Source organism: Dipteris shenzhenensis, chromosome 30, assembly GCF_047967505.1.
Source record: "Dipteris shenzhenensis isolate YYH24624 ecotype China chromosome 30, Dip_SZ_1.0, whole genome shotgun sequence".
Lineage (NCBI taxonomy): Eukaryota > Viridiplantae > Streptophyta > Polypodiopsida > Gleicheniales > Dipteridaceae > Dipteris > Dipteris shenzhenensis.
The window spans coordinates 29,206,509-29,225,595 of record NC_141625.1 but is presented as its reverse complement, the minus strand read 5'-3'; the positions used below and the strand labels follow the sequence as shown (position 1 = coordinate 29,225,595).

At 45.0% G+C, this 19,087-nt stretch overlaps 1 protein-coding gene across 3 annotated transcripts in view; it reads right to left on the bottom strand.

Annotated features, from left to right (window-relative positions):
* UBP26 (ubiquitin-specific protease 26) overlaps positions 1–19,087 on the bottom strand; it is a 56,739-nt gene that overhangs the window by 28,176 nt on the left and 9,476 nt on the right. For all 3 annotated transcript variants that reach the window (XR_015543924.1, XM_087401300.1, XM_087401301.1), the window contains exons 6-9: positions 3,798–3,979; positions 3,432–3,716; positions 1,174–1,381; positions 923–997 (exon numbers count right to left, since the gene is read on the bottom strand). Coding sequence is in view for 2 of the 3 variants with exons in the window: in XM_087401300.1 (XP_087257426.1) it covers positions 923–997; positions 1,174–1,381; positions 3,432–3,716; positions 3,798–3,979 (750 nt within the window). In the remaining variant the exon portion in view is untranslated. The remainder of the gene's footprint in view (positions 1–922; positions 998–1,173; positions 1,382–3,431; positions 3,717–3,797; positions 3,980–19,087) is intronic.

Below are 19,087 nucleotides of genomic sequence, written 5' to 3'. Positions count from 1 at the left end.
AGGCTTTATATTTGGTTCCCTTTGTTACATGATCTGACATCCCTTGTACATTCATAGGTGGCTATATTCATTTGGATGAACATGTGCCACCATGACCAGAAAATACCGGGTACTAGTTGCTAGGATCTAGCATGACTTCTACATGAGAGGTTCAGCATAGTCTACGACAGTTTGGGGGATGAGAGTGGACTTCTACAACAGAGGTTATCCGCATCTTGTACGACACTAGGGGGGACACAGATTGGGCACACCTACATAAGCTTCCATAGCCAAGGTAAGGTCCAACACCTATCTAATACACATACTGGGGGACACAGATTGGGCACACCTACATAAGCTTCCATAGCCAAGGTAAGGTCCAACACCTATCTAATACACATACTGCAGTCCATCCAACAACTACATAACAGAGATATAACACCTGGCCTGTCATATGTTAGAGATATGAAAATAAGACGGCAGATCAAATAGGCCTATATAGTTTCCCCAATTAGGTGCTAACTAATATTCATTCCATAGGAACTTACGTGCGAAATCTAACAATGGAAACAATCATATCCAGAGACGAATTGGCCCTACATCCAAGTTATCCTCTGGGCAAATGGTAAATACTCTGAGATGTGCACACATATGGTTTTGCATATATTGTATTAATTTCCATCTAGAAACCTTCAGAACTTATTGTATACTCCTTTTGAACACAGTCATATGAGGTCAATCTTTATTAAGTAGTGTAAATATTGACATAGGACATGGTAAGTGTCATGTACAAAGGTCATTGTCACTTGTCACTCAATGTCTACACATGGGGTTAGGACAATGACAGCATTTACTTAAAATAGCACATATTGGAAACGTCAAACTTACAATGAATGCTTCAAGAACCCTTATCTAGTATTTGTATGTTACCTGATTTACTTACATTTGTAGAGCTCTGAGCAAGTCCTCCACGGCGACTTCTCTGCAGCCTCGGGGGCCTAAAAAGTAAGCCTTCGTGCTGCACATCACCACAACAGACATTACCAAATGGCTCCTTTGGGCCTTACAATTCACACAATACTTTCCACCAGAACTTCAATTGACAAGCTTTTTAAATGACTGCGAAAAAGGCAAATTAAGAAGCTCACAGGAATAAGTTCTTTAAAAAAGCCAACAAGCTGAAACAATATAAACCTTTTGACAGAGAAGTGATTGTATACTGGCTTCGAGCCCAAAAGGTTCATCAGTCTTAAACGATCTCTTGCCGCTTCCTCCCAAATATGAACGCCACTGGGCAAGCCATGCTGAAGGCACTAAATAATATGTAGTCCCAGGTACTATGCTGATACTCTCCCCAGAAAACAATGCCCCGTGTTTTTGTCTTTGTTCCAGCTTGATGGCCCTGAAAAATCGATGTGATTAAAAGTTTATTAAAAGATTGGTAATGAAGAACAGGAAGGAAAGCAGAAAATATCCCCATAAAAACACATCGCATTTGATAGAATTGTGCTACTTGACTATTCAAACTCTGCAATGTTCCCAGGTTCACCCCTCCCAGTCTATGGCTGGTATATGGGCTGATACTATACACACATCTGGGAGAGCATGCAGGGATCCTCCAGAGCAGCTACTGCCAAAAGAAGTACTTTTTTCAGAGTTTGGAGAGGATCTCCTTTCTTCTCTGAGTCTCCTTCAGGGTTGAAGTGGCACTTTCCGCCTCCACCTTGGATTTTTGTTAGCTCGTTTTGAGCTGGTTTTTTTCCTCATGCCTAGCATGATGTACTCCCACACTTGAGCTTGCTCTTGCGGTTTTCATTCATACTTAATGAAGTAATCTTTTTGGGAGGGGGGAAAAACTCTGCAATGTCAATAAAATGGAAGGAGGCTAAACAACCCATAGTCTTCAGAAAAGGGAATCACTTTTTCAGATAGCAATCATTATGACAATGTTTAAAGACAATGTATTTCAAAGTGAGGCGGACTAGAGAGAGAGAGAGAGAGAGAGAGATGTATGTATACCTTTGTAAGACTAGAATATATCCAATCATACAAATTTAGATTATATATATATATGTGTGTGTGTTTAAAGACATTGTATTTAAAAGCGAGGTGAACTATATACACATACACATATATACACACACACACATATATACACACACATATATATATATATACACACACACACACACACACACACACACCTAGATGAATCCAGGAACATTCCCAAACTCACATCCTCTAAAAACACAACATAGATTGAAAACCATAAACTCCATCACGCATAGCAGGGACTAGCTACTCTCTCTCTCTCTCTCTCTCTCTCTCTCTCTCTCTCTATCTATATGTGTGTGTGTGTGTGTGTGTGTGTGTGTAACAATCATTATGACAATGTTTAAGGACATGGTATTTCAAAGAGGGTGGACTACATGGTTATACTCTATAACCCATTGCCATTGCTCAGTGTCCATAATGTCCATGTTAATATTTTTATATGCTTGGTAAGTTGGTTGATGCTGATCCTCATATATATATGTGTGTGTGTGTGTGTGTGTGTGTGTGTGTGTGTGTGTATATATATATATATATATATATATATGGATATACAATCTATATCTATATATTTATATTTATATTTATATGTATGTATGTATGTATGTATGTGTATACGTATGTATGTATGTATGTATGTATGTATGTATGTATGTATGTTTGTTTGTTTGTTTGTTTGTTTGTTTATATTTATATTTATATTTATATGTATGTAGTAACATGTAAATGTACATACATGTATATCTATATCTATATCTATCTATCTATATATCTATGTGTGTGTGTGTGTGTGTGTGTGTGTGTGTGTGTAGGTAACAAATTCCACACAAAAAAAGTAGGTGTAGGTAACAATCATTATGACAATGTTGAAAGACATGGTATTTCAAAGAGAGGTTGACTACATGGTTATACTCTATAACCATAATGTCCATAATATCCATGTTCATAACCATTGCCCTTGCTCAATGTCCATAATGTCCATGTTAATATTTTCCTGTGCGTGGTAAGTTGGTTGATGCTGGTCCTCCATAAATGTTGCCCTTTTTCAAAAAAAGAATAAATAATTTAACAACTGTATCAAAAAGGCTGTAGATACGCTGTTTGGTATAATGCCATGTTCAGAAGAGAAAGTCAACTCTCACAATAGGACCCAAATGCCCATGCCTGGTTCTATTAATCTTAGCGCATACACCGCACTTGTGAAATTACCTCTGAATACTAGTGAAGAGGCCTATACAGTTTACCAACTACAAATATGCACACACAAGACATCGTGATTATCAACAACACTTTCAGGTATAAAATGGTTGTCAAAACACCATTTTTAGAATTACACTCGCAATCGAACAACACATATTACACTCAAAAATGAAGAGCTTATCAAACTGACTCAAGAATACCTGAGATCCTGCTGTTGAGATGCAACTTGCATCATCTCAGCTTCGCATAAAGAACAAGTAGGGGTGTTCACGGGGAAACTCAAGCAACCATTCAGAGTATTATCGCTAAATTGCAATGCGACTTGCAAAAAGTAATTCCAAATCTCCTCTGGTACTGACTGTCGCTTTGCACCAGGGGCATTGTCAGGCAGTAAAGCCTCATGTGGGCATGTTATGGAGGCAGTAGGAAATGCATCAGTGTCGGTAGGGGCATCTGCTGATTTGCGACGAAGCCAATTTTGCAGCCTGCAACACAATCAAAGATTAAGCATGTCCAGTTTCAAACTGCCCTTAGACTAAGAAAATATAGCTTGAAAAGCTCATTACCATGTTTTGGACACAAAATAGGCCTCCCCCTCAATTTCAGCACCACTGATAACATCCTCAAGCAGTTGTCTAACTTTCATCCTTTGATCCCTAAAGGAGCTGGCAGAAGCAACAGCCCTAGCATTGTCCATGATGCATTTAACACAACAATCACTTTCAGATAGCATGGGACCACCTCCATACTGCATCAAAAGCAGACCATAAGATGAGTGGGAGATTGAGCACAAACAATCAAGTACATACTTCATGTAGATATTACAAAGTACAAGAAGGTGGTGTGATCGTGCATGAACCGCAACATTAATCAAGAAAAAGACTGTTGAGAAATGCACATATGTGACAGGCCTATATCTAGGAGGATGTTTCTTTTTTTTTTTAAATCGTTTATGCTCCTAATCACATATACGAGTTTTAGGACTTCACATGCCAGCTGACCATCTTCATTACTAAACCCAGTGCATCAATCGTCTTCCATTACAATGATATCACCTTTTCTTCACCAGTCGTCTTCCATTACAATGATATCACTTTCCATATTCTTCACCATGAGCTTTACACCATCCTTGCTATTGGGGTAGCGCCAGCCAGGTAGCCATAGTTGCCACTTCATATAGACCCAATCACTGTAAGTGATGGGGTGTTGAAGTTAGTGTATGTGAAGAATACCACATGAGTGGAGTCATGATTCATTATCGGACCACCCTCCACTAAATCCCTCGATCAAATGCCATACAAGCCTAAGAAGTTTTGCACGTATCCACTCGGTGTCCCTAGCCATCGGGTTTTTGCCAACTCCATCATACTGGGCATTGGGGGTGAGCCTTGGTTAGTTAGACAATAATGCTTAGTTTAACAAGAATTGATTAGTATAAACATGTAACTCCGGCATAACATCCAAAACCACGTACCCTCTGAGTTTCTCCTAGAATCTGAAGCACTACCCCAATCACTCACAAGCACACCACTAGATTAAACACTTTAAAATCTTACCATTCGGCAATATTTGGGAAAAATACAATTTTTCTAGCCTAAGGTATGAGCTTGGCAAGCCTAGTCTACTTTAATTTGTATTACTTGTGTGCATGGATAGAGGGGGCATCCTATCAATTACATCATCTGCTCTAGGAAGGGGATATCAATTCTTGATTGCAACCTTATTCAACATCTTATAGGTTACACGCATCCTCCAACTTCAGTCCTTGCACTTTAATAGCACTAGTCCACTCCAAGGAGATTACATTTCCTAATATGCCCCATGCATAAGTATTCCGACAACTGTCGAGATACCTCTTCTTCTTCCATTTGACTCATCATGTAAGGCGCCATGTTTATATTTTTTTTTAATTTTTTTTTCAAAGAAAGGAACCTTCTATTAATGCTTGAAAGACTCCATACAAAACAGCAGCCCAACCATCTGCTGTCCATCCACACACGAAGTCCCTCCCACCAGGACTCAGGGATGGCTAGGTCAATCTCTCTCATCCGCTGCCCTGCCTCTCCCAGATGCGCTATAGCGCCAAGCCTCGCCTCTGCCTCCATGGGTAATTTGCTCCATCTGCCAAAGGACCCGGCCGGTCCACTGTCCCACTGTGCCCCTCCTTATCTCGGATCTCAAGGTGCCAAACAAGAGGCTGGCGCTCGAACTCCTCTGCATTCGGGCTCAGCACGAATGAGGCCCCCTACTAGTCTTTGACAAACCCTATGGAGGCTCCTCATCAAGGGGGAACCCTTCCCCGTAAGGGGGGCCTCTGAGAAGATCCATCTGTGTGAAAGCTGCCACTGCCCCCCAGTGCATGGGGAGTTTCTGAGAATTCCTCACTGTAAGAGGAGCTTCCAAGGCTCTGCACCTGGGGTGAGGCCACGAACAACCAACTTGCCCAAGAGGGCTATGCTCTACATCTCCGGATCAATGATACCCAAGCCTCCCAGTGCCTGCGGCATGGTCACCGTCTACCAAGCAACTCGGACTCTAGTATTTCTCGTGCCGTCCGAACCCGCACAAAGGAAGTTCTGAACCAACCGTCTGAGCTGCCTAATGCACCCTCTGTGAAAACACCAGCAGGAGGCGATATACCAGGCCGTGGCAAGAAGGACCAAGTTTGCCACTAAGGCACGACCTAATAGGGAGAGTTTGGCCGAGCTCCAGTAAAGAAGCTTGCGCTGAACACTCTCAAGGACCGGCGCGATCTGCTGCTCTGCTGTAATGTCAATACCAACCTGGCATCCGAGGTATCTCGCTGTCTGGCCCTGCGGTATCCATCTGAAACCAAAGTTGCTCCCCCACTCACGAATCTCATGTGTCTCCTCAAAGCCTGTGAAGAAACCTATGAACTTTGTCCAATTGTCCGCGCACCCGAGACCTCACAATAGATAGTCAGGGCTCCCTGACTCTCTCCAAACTTGTTGTCGTGCCCTCTACATACAAGCCCATGTCATCTGCAAACTCAAAGTCTAGCAGCTCCTCCTCCTGCCTAATTGGGAGCCTCAACCCTGCGAGGCCCGCCACCTGTGATATCAAGTAATAACCCAAAGCCTATGCCACAAACAAGAAAAGGAAGGGAGCGAGTGGGCAGCCCTGGCAGACCGAGCAAGAGAGAGGGAAGGCCTCGCCCGTGTGTCCTTTGATAAGCATCTAGCTAGAGCTCCCCGCATAAAGTGCAAAAACTCCTTGTCATGTGCACGGATTGGTATCTGCCGTGTACTCGGTACACAAGACTAGCTCAGGTAGCTTCGAGAGGCTTAGAGCTAGGCAGGCTTCATTCTCGGGTTGAGTGGCAAGGGTACGAACCAGTTAGGGGTCTTCGCTATTTCTGGTGCTTGGGACCCGAGTCGAGTCTATATAAGGGCCCAGAGGTTCCGTTCTCAGGGAACCGATGGGAGCAAGTCTCGTTCCCAGGTGCTAGGTCTCTAATCCTGGATTGAGTCGCAGACGTGCGCCTGCATCATAGCGTAGCCCAAGGCCCAGCAACAGATCCCAAGCTTCACAGCACCGCTTCGTGGTATGGGACACCAGGCTGGTTAGGATCTGGTTGGGAGTTCGTGCCAATAGCTCAACTCGTGGCTTGGAGGAGACATCTCTTGATTCAGGATCGCATCCCATAGATGTCGTTGTTGGGTGGTGAGCAGCCTCCTCACGTTTGGTATGTTCTAGTGTTTGCTTGCAAATCAGAGGTTTCAGGAGTGCTGGGGTCGTGTCAGATGGTATCAGAGCCAACTCCTAAGGTAGGAACTTCTGTTGTGAGATTTTTAGTCGAATTTTGCTCCAAGTATGCCCTAATTTCGAAATTTTTGTTCATGCATTGCAAATGTTACCTGGTTCATCGGTTAAGGGAAGTGGTACTGGATTGGGCTAGAAGGAAGGAGAGCAAGAGTGAAGGGTGATTTCGTTGCAAGATGTGATGGCCTGAGAGAGCGAAAGAGAGGTGTAGTTAGGAGGAAGTAGTGAGGTCCGGGTAGAGGCGTCAAAAGGGAGTCAAGAGAGAGCGTAGAGCTGGGGAAACCAAGGGGGATCCCGTGCGTCGACTAGCTGCTCAGGGGTTGTGATAGCAAGTAGAAGGGGAGCGCAGGAAGGTGCGAAACAGGATAGGGCTAGATCGCAATCTCGGCCAGTTGCTTTTCGGGGGGGCCTGGAGGCTTAAAAAAGCACTATCCCTCCATTTTTGGAGGGTGAGCTTTTGGAAAAGCACGGCTTTACTAAAAGCCTGCTCTCCCGTTATTAATTCGGCCAGTTTGCCTTCTCTCCTAGCCTGTAGATTGCGCAGACTTCCAGCCCATCTATACCTTCATGCTCATGAGCCAGAACACCTGTACGGCCTGCTGCAGCACTTCGTACAAACAGCCAAGAGCGGAATCCAAGGTCCAAGAATCCGAGTTGACTCGTTAGCTCAGCACAACCAGCTTACCTTCTCCATCGACCAGCTTTCCCAAGAATCCGAGCTGCCTCGTTAGCTCAACACAACCAGCTTACCTTCTCCATCGACTAACTTTCCCTTCTTCCATCACCTCCTTCCTGGCCAGCTTCCACTTCATTTCTACCTCCTAGCTCCGAGGCCACCTGCTTGCTTCTCTTCTCTAGTCTATCTTCTTTTCAAATCAGATTTCAGTCATGGCTGACTCCGTAGACCCCGAGCTTGCAATGGGAGACCGGGATATGAACTACCATGCGGAGGATGACCAGGGTCTCTACGATGATTTGATTACAAAGACTGCCTTCACTGAATTCACCATTGCTCTCGATGAAAAGTTTGAGCAGGTTAACACGAATCAAACGGGGTTGACACAGCAACTCCAAGGGATTCAATCTATGCTCACACTTTTGACTAGCATTGTTCAGGCGCTCACGCATGTGGATGCCTTGGCTTCAATGTTAGGTTTGAATATCACTCCAGATCCTTTTCCCGGAGATCAGAAGTCTCGTACCAAGGAGGTTGTTGACACTTGGTTGCACACGTGGCAAGTACACTTCTAGTTTCACCCTTACCCAGATGACAAGAAAATACAGCTTGCAACAGGGTATATGTCAGGAAAGGCTTTATTGTGGTGGAAGGAACATGGATAGAATTCGAAGGAGTCTTCAGGAAAGAGTTTCTGAAGGAGGAGGAAGATTACAATATTGTAGACAAGCTCAAAGCCCTCAATATGTCCAAGCTGAATCTGACTTTTAAAGTTTATCTTCAGAGGTTTCGAGATTTGTAGACTAGAGCTACAAAGATGGATCCACCGACCTTGTTAGGTTTCTTTGTGGATGGTTTGCCTCACTCGTACAAGCTACAGATCAAGAACAATAAGTGTACCACTTTGCAAGAGGCCATGAATTACGCGCGCACATATGATGATACCATGGCCAACGCAAAGAAACCACCGTTGCCGACACGGGTGGGAAGAACAAGAGGAAGTTCTTCCAGTCTACCACTGGTACTGGGGAGTCGACGTCTATAGACAACGCCTCCAAGAAACATTTGACTCAGACGAAGAATGGTCGTGTCCGTTTCCTTCGTACATTGAAGTTAAAAAAGAAGGACGTTGCTTCATATGCGAAAAGCGGGGCCACACTAGGAATGATTGTCCTAAGCGCAAGAACCTGATGCAAGCGCCGGGACCGAAGCTCTATGCGGGTCAAGGTACCAAAGCTAAAGGAGCTAATCAAGTTTCAATGACAGGCATTTCTGTAAATGTCATTACCTGCCCACTTTCTTGTAATTGCACTTATAATACTTCGTTATTTGGTTCCCATGATCTTTTCCGAGTTTATGGAGAAGTTAGGGACCAAAGAGTTCACATTCTCTTTGACCTGGGCAGCTCTCACAACTTTGTTAATTACAAACTTGTGCAGAAGATGGGCCTGTCCACGATACGTAGCGATCACACCTACGACGTGCAACTTCTAGCTGGGAAGCAGTTTTGGGATCACAAGATTGAAGCACTTTCTATCTGGATTCAAGACTACACAGCTGCTCTTACGTGCTATGTCACGCACTTGGAACATGTGGATTTGTTAATCGGAATAGAGTGGTTTAAAACCCACGATATTCGGATTGGATGGAAAGAGCATACCCTTTCTTTTTTGGATAAGGACATCCAATTTTGTATTCAGTGTGATAATATTCCCTCTTCTCAGGGACCTATTGTATCTGTGATGCAGCTTCAGAATATAATAAACACTTCTCATTATGATCTGTGTCAATGTGTTTTGATTCCTCTTTCTTCATTTGTTGTCTCTGTTAATAACAAAAATGATTTAAGCGTGTTTGAACATTGAACACCGTGAATTGAGAACGTTGTTGGATGTATTCCCTGCCCAACTACCGGAAGGTTTACCTCCACAACGGACAGTAGACCATCGCATAGATTTAGTACCTGGAGCTCAACCTATTAGTGTTCCACCTTATAGGATGAGCCACCTTGAGGAGGATGAGTTAACTTCACAGCTACAAGATTATCTGAATATGAGCTATATTCGCCCAAGTAAATCACCTTGGGGAGCACCTGTCCTCTTAAGAAAGAAGAAAGATAATTCGTGGAGAATGTGTATAGATTATAAACGATTGAATAAAGTGACAATTAAGAATCAATACCCTCTTCCTCGTTCCTGTAAACTACTCGGTGCTTTCTATCAATTCAGACAACGGATTTTGCAGAGGCATTTGAATGAGATGATTGCAAGTTGCCAAACACATATACTTGAACTTAAGAGTTTGCAATTAAGCTGGAATTAAGACTTATACAGCTTAAACACAAAGTGACATCATTGGAAAATGCAATATGATTGAGGGGCCAAGACGGGCCCCCCCCTTATCCAGGCTCACTTTATTCTTGAAAATGGAGATACAAGACCAAGGTGCAATGCACCTTCCAAACTGATGAACTCAGTGAAAACCTAGGACCTAGATACAAGACTCAAGAGCATATGTACAAGGTAGATAACAAAAAAAGAGAACTCCAAGCTCAGGTTTCAACTCTTGGCTTGCCCAATCCACAAGGAAGAAGCCTGCAACAATCACCACTTACATCCAACATTAGAGACAAGCACTAGTTTCTAGAAAGATAGTAGAAACAACATGAAATAGTGCTGTAAATGAGATAAACTTGACAATACAGGCTCCCTTCGTGACTTGACCCTTTTGTAGATGAAGTCCTTGATGCCTCTGAAGCTACCTTGGGTGAGGAGAGTGTGGAAATGGGGCTGGAATGAGAACAGCTTAGAAAAACAGCCTGTAGGCTAGAGAGAGAAAGCTTTTATGGAGTGATAGCTGTAGAGAGAGAGTGCCAATGCTGATCCCAAGGGAGGAGATGTAAGAGAGGAGCTGCTGCTATTCCAGAGGTGCACAGAAAGGCAGATTTCTGCAAGGGAAATGGGCTGGAACAGTAGAGAGAGAAATTCTGCAGTAGAGAGAGAAAGACTGCAGCAGGAGAGAGAAAGGGGCTGTGGCTGCTCCAGGCTAGGTGAAGGAGAGAGGATGCTGCTGCTGTTCCAGAAGAGCTGAGAGGGGGCAGATTTCTGGAAAGGAGGGGCTGGAACTGTAGAGAGAGAATGTGCGGTTGTAGAGAGAGAAAGTGCTGCTGAGGTGAGAGAATGGCTTGGGGAGAAGCTAGCTGCACCCAAGGAGCTGGAGAGGTTCTGCTGCATCATCCAAAAGGAGGGAGAAGAAAAGTGACGAAATTTTCATGCGTGGAATGAAGGGGAGAGGCCTTCTTTTATAGGCTCAGCCCCCCCCCTAGGCCTAGAGTGGAAGGTGGACACTTGTCCCAGATTTTTGGTGGGCTGCAGTCCCAAAGAGGACGGCCCACAACCTGCCGCAAATCTGGTAACACTTGGCCTGCATGCCCTGCCACTTGCCATGCATGCTGCCACATGTGTGGGACAGGTGGACTGACCTGCCAGCTCAGATTCCATGTGGCAGTCTGCCACGTGTCAGCTGCCACGTCACTCCCAAAAACCCTAAAATTTCAAAGTTGTCAGAATTTAATTCTGATCGCACCCACGGGTTCCTAACAGCTTAGACTATCTATTGACGTACTCTAAGGTCATAACTGAGCCATACTGAGCTCATTTGTTTGTCGTCTTATCTTGTATCTCCATTACTCTTGGCATGCTGCCAGGCCCACACCCAAAGCTCAGGGAACATTCTCTTGAATGGTTCCTAGGTCGGTATGCAATCTGTGCATTTGATTGGTCCCATGTTTGGGTACTCAGGTGGGGTGTGGTTCCTAGATGTTCCTCTCAAAGAGAGGCATCACTCTTGTGGGTCACTAATGCCCATAACCCCAAGCAAGGGGGTCCACCCTCAAATGCTAGACCTAGTCCCCATTGTCCGTAACTAAACAGCAGGAAAACATTTCATTTCTTAATAAGCATACTATTGAAAAACAAAAAGAAATAGTACCAAGCAAGTGGATACATGTTGAAGCAGGATGACATTCCCTCCGTCTTTCATTCGGTTATCCGCAACTGAAATGCTTCCTCATAAGCATCCAGGATTTCAGGACACTCCTGAAATGTAGCACTTAGCTTTTTGACATGCGAGACAAGCTGAAATGTAGGCAGCAGTGTCCTTTTTCATATTAGGCCAGTAGAAAAATTTATCCATGGCTGAAAAAGTGGCCACAATACCCCTATGACCAGCATAGGTGGGTTATGGCTTTCCTCCATCACTTTAGATCTAAGCTGCTTTGTGATACATAGTTTGTTCTTCATGAATAAATAGCCATCCCTGATGTGGTAGGCATGATGGGTGCCTCCATCTTTCAAATGTGCCCATGGCTGAGCAAAATCAGCATCTCCCTCATAGAATTCTTTGAGGGCTGTTAGCTCATCATGATAGGGAACTGAAATATGGTGAAGCCGTGGTCTACGAGAAAGGGCATCAGCCACTACATTCTCTTTTCCAGGAGTATATTGTATCTGAAAATGAAATGATTGCAGAAAGGTAGACCATTTCATATGTCTCTCTCTGATCAGAGGTTGAGTTAGAAAATATTTAAGACTTTCATGATCAGTTTTTACAAGAAAATCTATCCCTAAAAGATAATGTTTCCAAAGTTTGAGAGCATGAATTACAGCTAAGAGTTCTTTTTCATAGATATCATAATGAAGTTCAGCATCTCTTAGTCGTCGGCTTTCAAAGGCCACAGCATGACCATCCTGGGTAAGAGAAGCCCCAAGGCAATCGCCACTGGCATCAGCTGCTACTAGGAATGGTTTCCTTAAGTCTGGAATGATAAGTACAGGAGCTGTAGTCAGGGCATGCTTTAGAGCATTAAAAGAGTCCTTTTCTTTTTGGGTCCATCTGAACTTCAGATTTTTCTTAGTGAGATCATGTAGAGGGGCTGCAAGTTCAGCAAAATGCCAAATAAACCTTCGGTAATATGCATAGGCCTAGAAAAGACCTTACCTCATGGGCATTCTTCAAGTCAGGCCACTCTACAATTGTCTGTATCTTGGCTGGGTCCATATGGACACCTTCTCGTGAGATAATGTGACCAAGATAGTGAATCTCAGGAAGAAAGAACTCACTTTTCTTCTCATTGATGTGAAGAGCGTTTTCAGCTAAGATTTGAAATACAATCTTTAGATGTTCCTTATGCTCTTCCTCATTCTTGCTGAAAATGAGGATGTCATCAAAGAAGACGGCAGTGAACTGTCTATAGTTCCTGAACAACCGTTCCATCAGTCGATTGAACGTGGCTGGGGCATTAGTAAGGCCAAATGGCATTACCATATATTCATACAGCCCAAATGTGGTTCGGAAGGCTGTTTTATGAATGTCCTCAGGTACAACTCATACCTGATGGTAGCCACTCTTAAGATCTATACGGCTGAAAATTTCAAATCCTCCTAAACGATCAAAGATATCGTCTATACGAGGAATTGGGAAACGATTCTTAACCGTCTGTTTGTTTAAGGCCCTATAGTCTATGCACATCCTGAAGGTTTTATCCTTCTTTTGGACTAGTAAGACAGGAGAGCAAAAAGAAGAACTACTGGGTTGGATCAATCCCTTGTCCAAGAGTTCTTGGACTTGCTTGAAGATTTCATCTTGTTGAGATTGACTAACTCTATATGGGGGTCTATTTGGAGGTGAAGACCCTGGAACTATGTTAATTTTGTGATCCTCTGGTCTCTCAGGAGGGAGGTGACTAGGAAGTTCCTGAGAGAAGCAACTAGAGAATTCCTGAAGGAAATCTAATCTTTCTTTTGTGAGAGGACTTTTCTTCACTTGGTTGCTTATCGCGTACAAACACTAGAAAAGAACATACTCCTTTCTTAAGCAAATTGGGAGATCGTGCATGACTTACCATAGGAATGGTGTTTCCTGAAACTCCCGCTGTAATGCTCACATCTCTACCCTTATGTTGGAGGGTTAGAATATTCTTCACATAATCGATTCGGGGGTTGACTTGCTTATAACAGGGCATGCCAAGAATTACATCTAATCCTTGAAGTGGTGCCACCATGAAGGGTAGATGATCCAAGTACCCCTGGATGTGTACCCGAAGCTTGCCGATGATGGGGTACACCTTCTCTTCTTGGTTCTTGAAGGCTGCAGTTGCCTCCAAGGCTTCTCCTTTATCCTCTGGGGCTATCCCGAGGTTCTGTGCCATCTCATGAGAAATAAAGTTGTGAGTAGCTCCACTATCGAACAAAAACAAAGCGGATTGATCCTTTACCTGACCCCATGTTTTCAACAAACTATGGGTGTCGTTTACAGCTCCCTTTTCTGGAGGTGCTTCCACCTTGTTGACTACCAAAACTGGCTTTTTGAGGGCTGCTTCTTTGTTGCTGATGTTTTTGGCAGCTTGAGGGCATTCGTAGAAGTTGTGGCCTCGATCGCCACACTTGAAACACCGCCCTTCGGAGTAATACTTTTGCTTCTGTTGTGGAGACAATGAGCTGAAAGTGCGGGCTGCTTTCTTCGAAGGAGGCTGGCTGGCTGATTTTTGCTCTTTTGGTGCGTCCTTTGCTGTCTCCTTACCCTTTTGTTCCTTGGAAGAGGTTCCCTGGGACTTCCGCTTGTTGTTGCTGCCATTCCACTTGTTGGAGAAAGATTGTTTCTTCTCCACCTTCAAGGCGATGTTGATGGTGTCTTCGAGAGAAGTAGGAGTGGCAATGTCCACCTCATGCTGAACGATATACCGTAGGCCAGCAAAGAACTTCCTTTGCTGCTCTTTTTTATCCTTCCTACTGAATGCTTGAACTTTTAACAAAGTATCCCAAAAACGATCAACATACTCACTGACTTTCTCTTCTTGGCGTTGGCGGAGGATGTCCTACTGCACCATTGTATCTCTCTTAAACTCCTTAGGCAGGAAGTGCCTCATCAAGTTCTTCTTGAAGCGCTTCCAGGTGTGGGCTTGCTGTCCAGTATTGACCATAGCTGCCCACCAGAGTGAAGCACGGTCTTGCATGTGCAGGACGGCAAACCGGATCTTCGCCTTGTCTTCGTACTCATCCCCCTCAAAGAAATACTCGAGGTCTCGGATCCAGGCCAGCAAGACCTCGGGCTTGTCCTCTCCCTTGTACTTGGTAAACTTGAAGAGCTTATCTCCAAGAGGTACCTTATGCTTTGCATACCTTCGTCTCCGTGGACGTCTCGAAGGAGATGGACTCCGATGACGCCGTCTACCTCGAGGAGGGGAAGAAGAGGATGATCTTCCCTCCTTGTTGGAGTTGGTGTTGTCCGCACGGCCTCTTCCTTGGGATTGGGGTCCTATGTCATGAGTTTCTGTTTGGCTGCTTTCCAGCACTTGAACTTGTTGAGCAATGTTTGCCAAGAGAACACTCAACTCATGCAGGTTAGGAGGAGGGTCAGGTCCATTGGCTGCCATGATGACAAGATAACTCAATGAAGGAGAGACTCAACAAGAGAAAGCACAGAGTACAAGACCACTGCCTAAGCTCTGATACCAATGTAAACTTCTCGGTGCTTTCTATCAATTCAGACAACGGATTTTGCAGAGGCATTTGAATGAGATGATTGCAAGTTGCCAAACACATATACTTGAACTTAAGAGTTTGCAATTAAGCTGGAATTAAGACTTATACAGCTTAAACACAAAGTGACATCATTGGAAAATGCAATATGATTGAGGGGCCAAGACGGCCCCCCCCCCTTATCCAAGCTCACTTTATTCTTGAAAATGGAGATACAAGACCAAGGTGCAATGCACCTTCCAAACTGATGAACTCAGTGAAAACCTAGGACCTAGATACAAGACTCAAGAGCATATGTACAAGGTAGATAACAAAAAAAGAGGACTCCAAGCTCAGGTTTCAACTCTTGGCTTGCCCAATCCACAAGGAAGAAGCCTGCAACAATCACCACTTATATCCAACATTAGAGACAAGCACTAGTTTCTAGAAAGATAGTAGAAACAACATGAAATAGTGTTGTAAATGAGATAAACTTGACAATACAGGCTCCCTTCGTGACTTGACCCTTTTGTAGATGAAGTCCTTGATGCCTCTAAAGCTACCTTGGGTGAGGAGAGTGTGGAAATGGGGCTGGAATGAGAACAGCTTAGAAAAACAGCCTGTAGGCTAGAGAGAGAAAGCTTTTATGGAGTGATAGCTGTAGAGAGAGAGTGCCAATGCTGATCCCAAGGGAGGAGATGTAAGAGAGGATCTGCTGCTGTTCCAGAGGTGCACAGAAAGGCAGATTTCTGCAAGGGAAATGGGCTGGAACAGTAGAGAGAGAAATTCTGCAGTAGAGAGAGAAAGACTGCAGCAGGAGAGAGAAAGGGGCTGTGGCTGCTCCAGGCTAGGTGAAGGAGAGAGGATGCTGCTGCTGTTCCAGAAGAGCTGAGAGGGGGCAGATTTCTGGAGAGGAGGGGCTGGAACTGTAGAGAGAGAATGTGCGGTTGTAGAGAGAGAAAGTGCTGCTGAGGTGAGAGAATGGCTTGGGGAGAAGCTGGCTGCACCCAAGGAGCTGGAGAGGTTCTGCTGCATCATCCAAAAGGAGGGAGAAGAAAAGTGACGAAATTTTCATGTGTGGAATGAAGGGGAGAGGCCTTCTTTTATAGGCTCAGCCCCCCCCCTATGCCTAGAGTGGAAGGTGGACACTTGTCCCAGATTTTTGGTGGCCCAAAGAGGACGGCCCACAACCTGCCCCAAATCTGGTAACACTTGGCCTGCATGCCCTGCCACTTGCCATGCATGCTGTCACATGTGTGGGACAGGTGGACTGACCTGCCAGCTCAGATTCCATGTGGCAGTCTGCCACGTGTCAGCTGCCACGTCACTCCCAAAAACCCTAAAATTTCAAAGTTGTCAGAATTTAATTCTGATCGCACCCACGGGTTCCTAACAGCTTAGACTATCTATTGACGTACTCTAAGGTCATAACTGAGCCATACTGAGCTCATTTGTTTGTCGTCTTATCTTGTATCTCCATTACTCTTGGCATGCTGCCAGGCCCACACCCAAAGCTCAGGGAACATTCTCTTGAATGGTTCCTAGGTCGGTATGCAATCTGTGCATTTGATTGGTCCCATGTTTGGGTACTCAGGTGGGGTGTGGTTCCTAGATGTTCCTCTCAAAGAGAGGCATCACTCTTGTGGGTCACTAATGCCCATAACCCCAAGCAAGGGGGTCCACCCTCAAATGCTAGACCTAGTCCCCATTGTCCGTAACTAAACAGCAGGAAAACATTTCATTTCTTAATAAGCATACTATTGAAAAACAAAAAGAAATAGTACCAAGCAAGTGGATACATGTTGAAGCAGGATGACAGTTCCGATGATTTGATAGACCGTTTGGCCACAGCGAAGTATTTCACTAAGATTGATTTGCGTACGAGTTATCACCAAATCCGTATCTATGCTAAACACATAGAGCTGAGGTCAAAGGACGGAGAGTCCACATAAGCTTGAGGTGGAGCACGCGAGCTCGAGTCTAGAGATAGACTGCAGACAGGAGAAGGACCTTGTGGTAAGATCAAAGGACCACACCATTGGTGGGACTCTGGATCTCTCTCTCTTGTATTGTGTCCATAGTTTTGGACGGAAATATATATTTTGGTGGTTTCTCTATCTGGCCGGTTCATTGTCTATTGATGAGTCTGCACATCTATTGAATGCACATAACACTACACTGTGTAAGCTCCTGGGCATTACTATAAGTCTTCCGCTGTGTGTACCCTCTGTTGGGTCATTTCTAGCATGGTATCAGAGCCCAAGTAGGAGGCTCACAGGTGTGGGAGCTTGAAGGCACGAACCTTGCTGAAGGACGACCTGCTGTCCTGCTCTACAACGAGGACAAAGACGACAAGGCGATGCTGGCGAAGGATTCCGCTGGCAAAGGAAAGGGCAAGCCTAACAGTGGCAAGTCCAAGAAAGACGACTCTGACAACGAGGGGACTTCTAAAAGGAAGCAGAAGAAGAAGTGCTTCTACTGTGATACGCCAGGACATTTTGCAAAGGATTGCAGAAAGAAAAAGGCGGATCAGAAAAACAAAAAGAAGTCTGACTCAGATTCAGAGGGAGAGGGCAAAGCAAATGTGGTAATCAAAAGAGTTGTTCCTGGTGACATCACCGAGTGTTACCGAGGTCAGATATGTTAATCTGAAATCACAGTAAGGATGTATGACAAGAGATGTGGGTCAACGAGGAGTCAGATGCCTTTGTGAAGGTGAAGGACAGCATGGAGCGCTTGGTACCTTCCAGGTGTGTGGCTGTCAACACTGACACGAGGGTGGATTCCATGGAGGGCCTTGGGGTCTCATGGTCAGATGGATGCTGGAGTTCAGAAGGGGACAGTACAAGATTACACAAGCTCTTGGTGGGTGCCTCATTGAGGTACATGGTTTGCTTTCCGAGCAAACACACAGGCAGGTCCGACAGTCTAGTATGTATTTGATATTTTGCATTTGAGCCTTTATAGCATGCTGTGGAGAGAATCTACTCTTCATTTGTCTCAGGAGATACGAGATTGGAAGGAATTGGCCTTCTTCGAAGGCAGAAGGGGAAGTATTGGTGCTTCTTCAAATCTCGGATGCAGGTTGCTAGGAGGTGATGGACAAAGAGTAATGAAGCCAGAAGAGTACCTGTTTGAGAACTCAGCGAGAGTTCATAGTCCAGGTTATCTGGAAATATTCATTGGTTGCAGACCTTGCCAAAGGAAGGACGGGTTGAAACAGACCCTCAAAGCATGGTGCTTGGAAGACTCCAGGTTGTTCACTCATTATGAGGGGAACAACTGGAAGATCGTGACGGCTGGGTTGCTCGAGTTCAAAGGCGGGAACGTGACTCAAGGAGGTGGTGCCAGGAGGTACTACCAAAGATGGACCTGTGTACCAGGATGGTATGCGGAAGCGGAACCAGGCCTGGTGGAGCAGGAGCCACTGGATGAAAAGCCAAGAAAAGATTTCAACACCGAAAGGTTCCAGAGGACTACGACCAAGGAGTTACTGGAGCATCGCCATCAACGTGTTGGCATTGGGCCGAGATGTGTCTGTGAGAGGGGGTGTTGGAAAGGTCACCTCCCCATCTGTAAGCCCCCACATGAGGAGAGCGTGGGGGAGGGAGACCTAGGGCAGAAGATGCCCAGAGAAGAGAGAGAGAGGGGGCTGCCACATGGGCAGCACCTCACAAGAGAAGAAGGCTGCAACAGATGGCACGAATTACAGTGCAGATGGCGGGGACAACAAGCCCTAGATCTGACCTGGCTGGGCGTGATGACATCAGCAGTGTACAGCGCAGCACACGTGGCTGGAGAGAACCTGGCAGAGGGCAGAACCAGCAGGCCTGGTGGAGCAGTAAATGGGGCTGACAGTGGGCAGTGGCATGCCTTATAT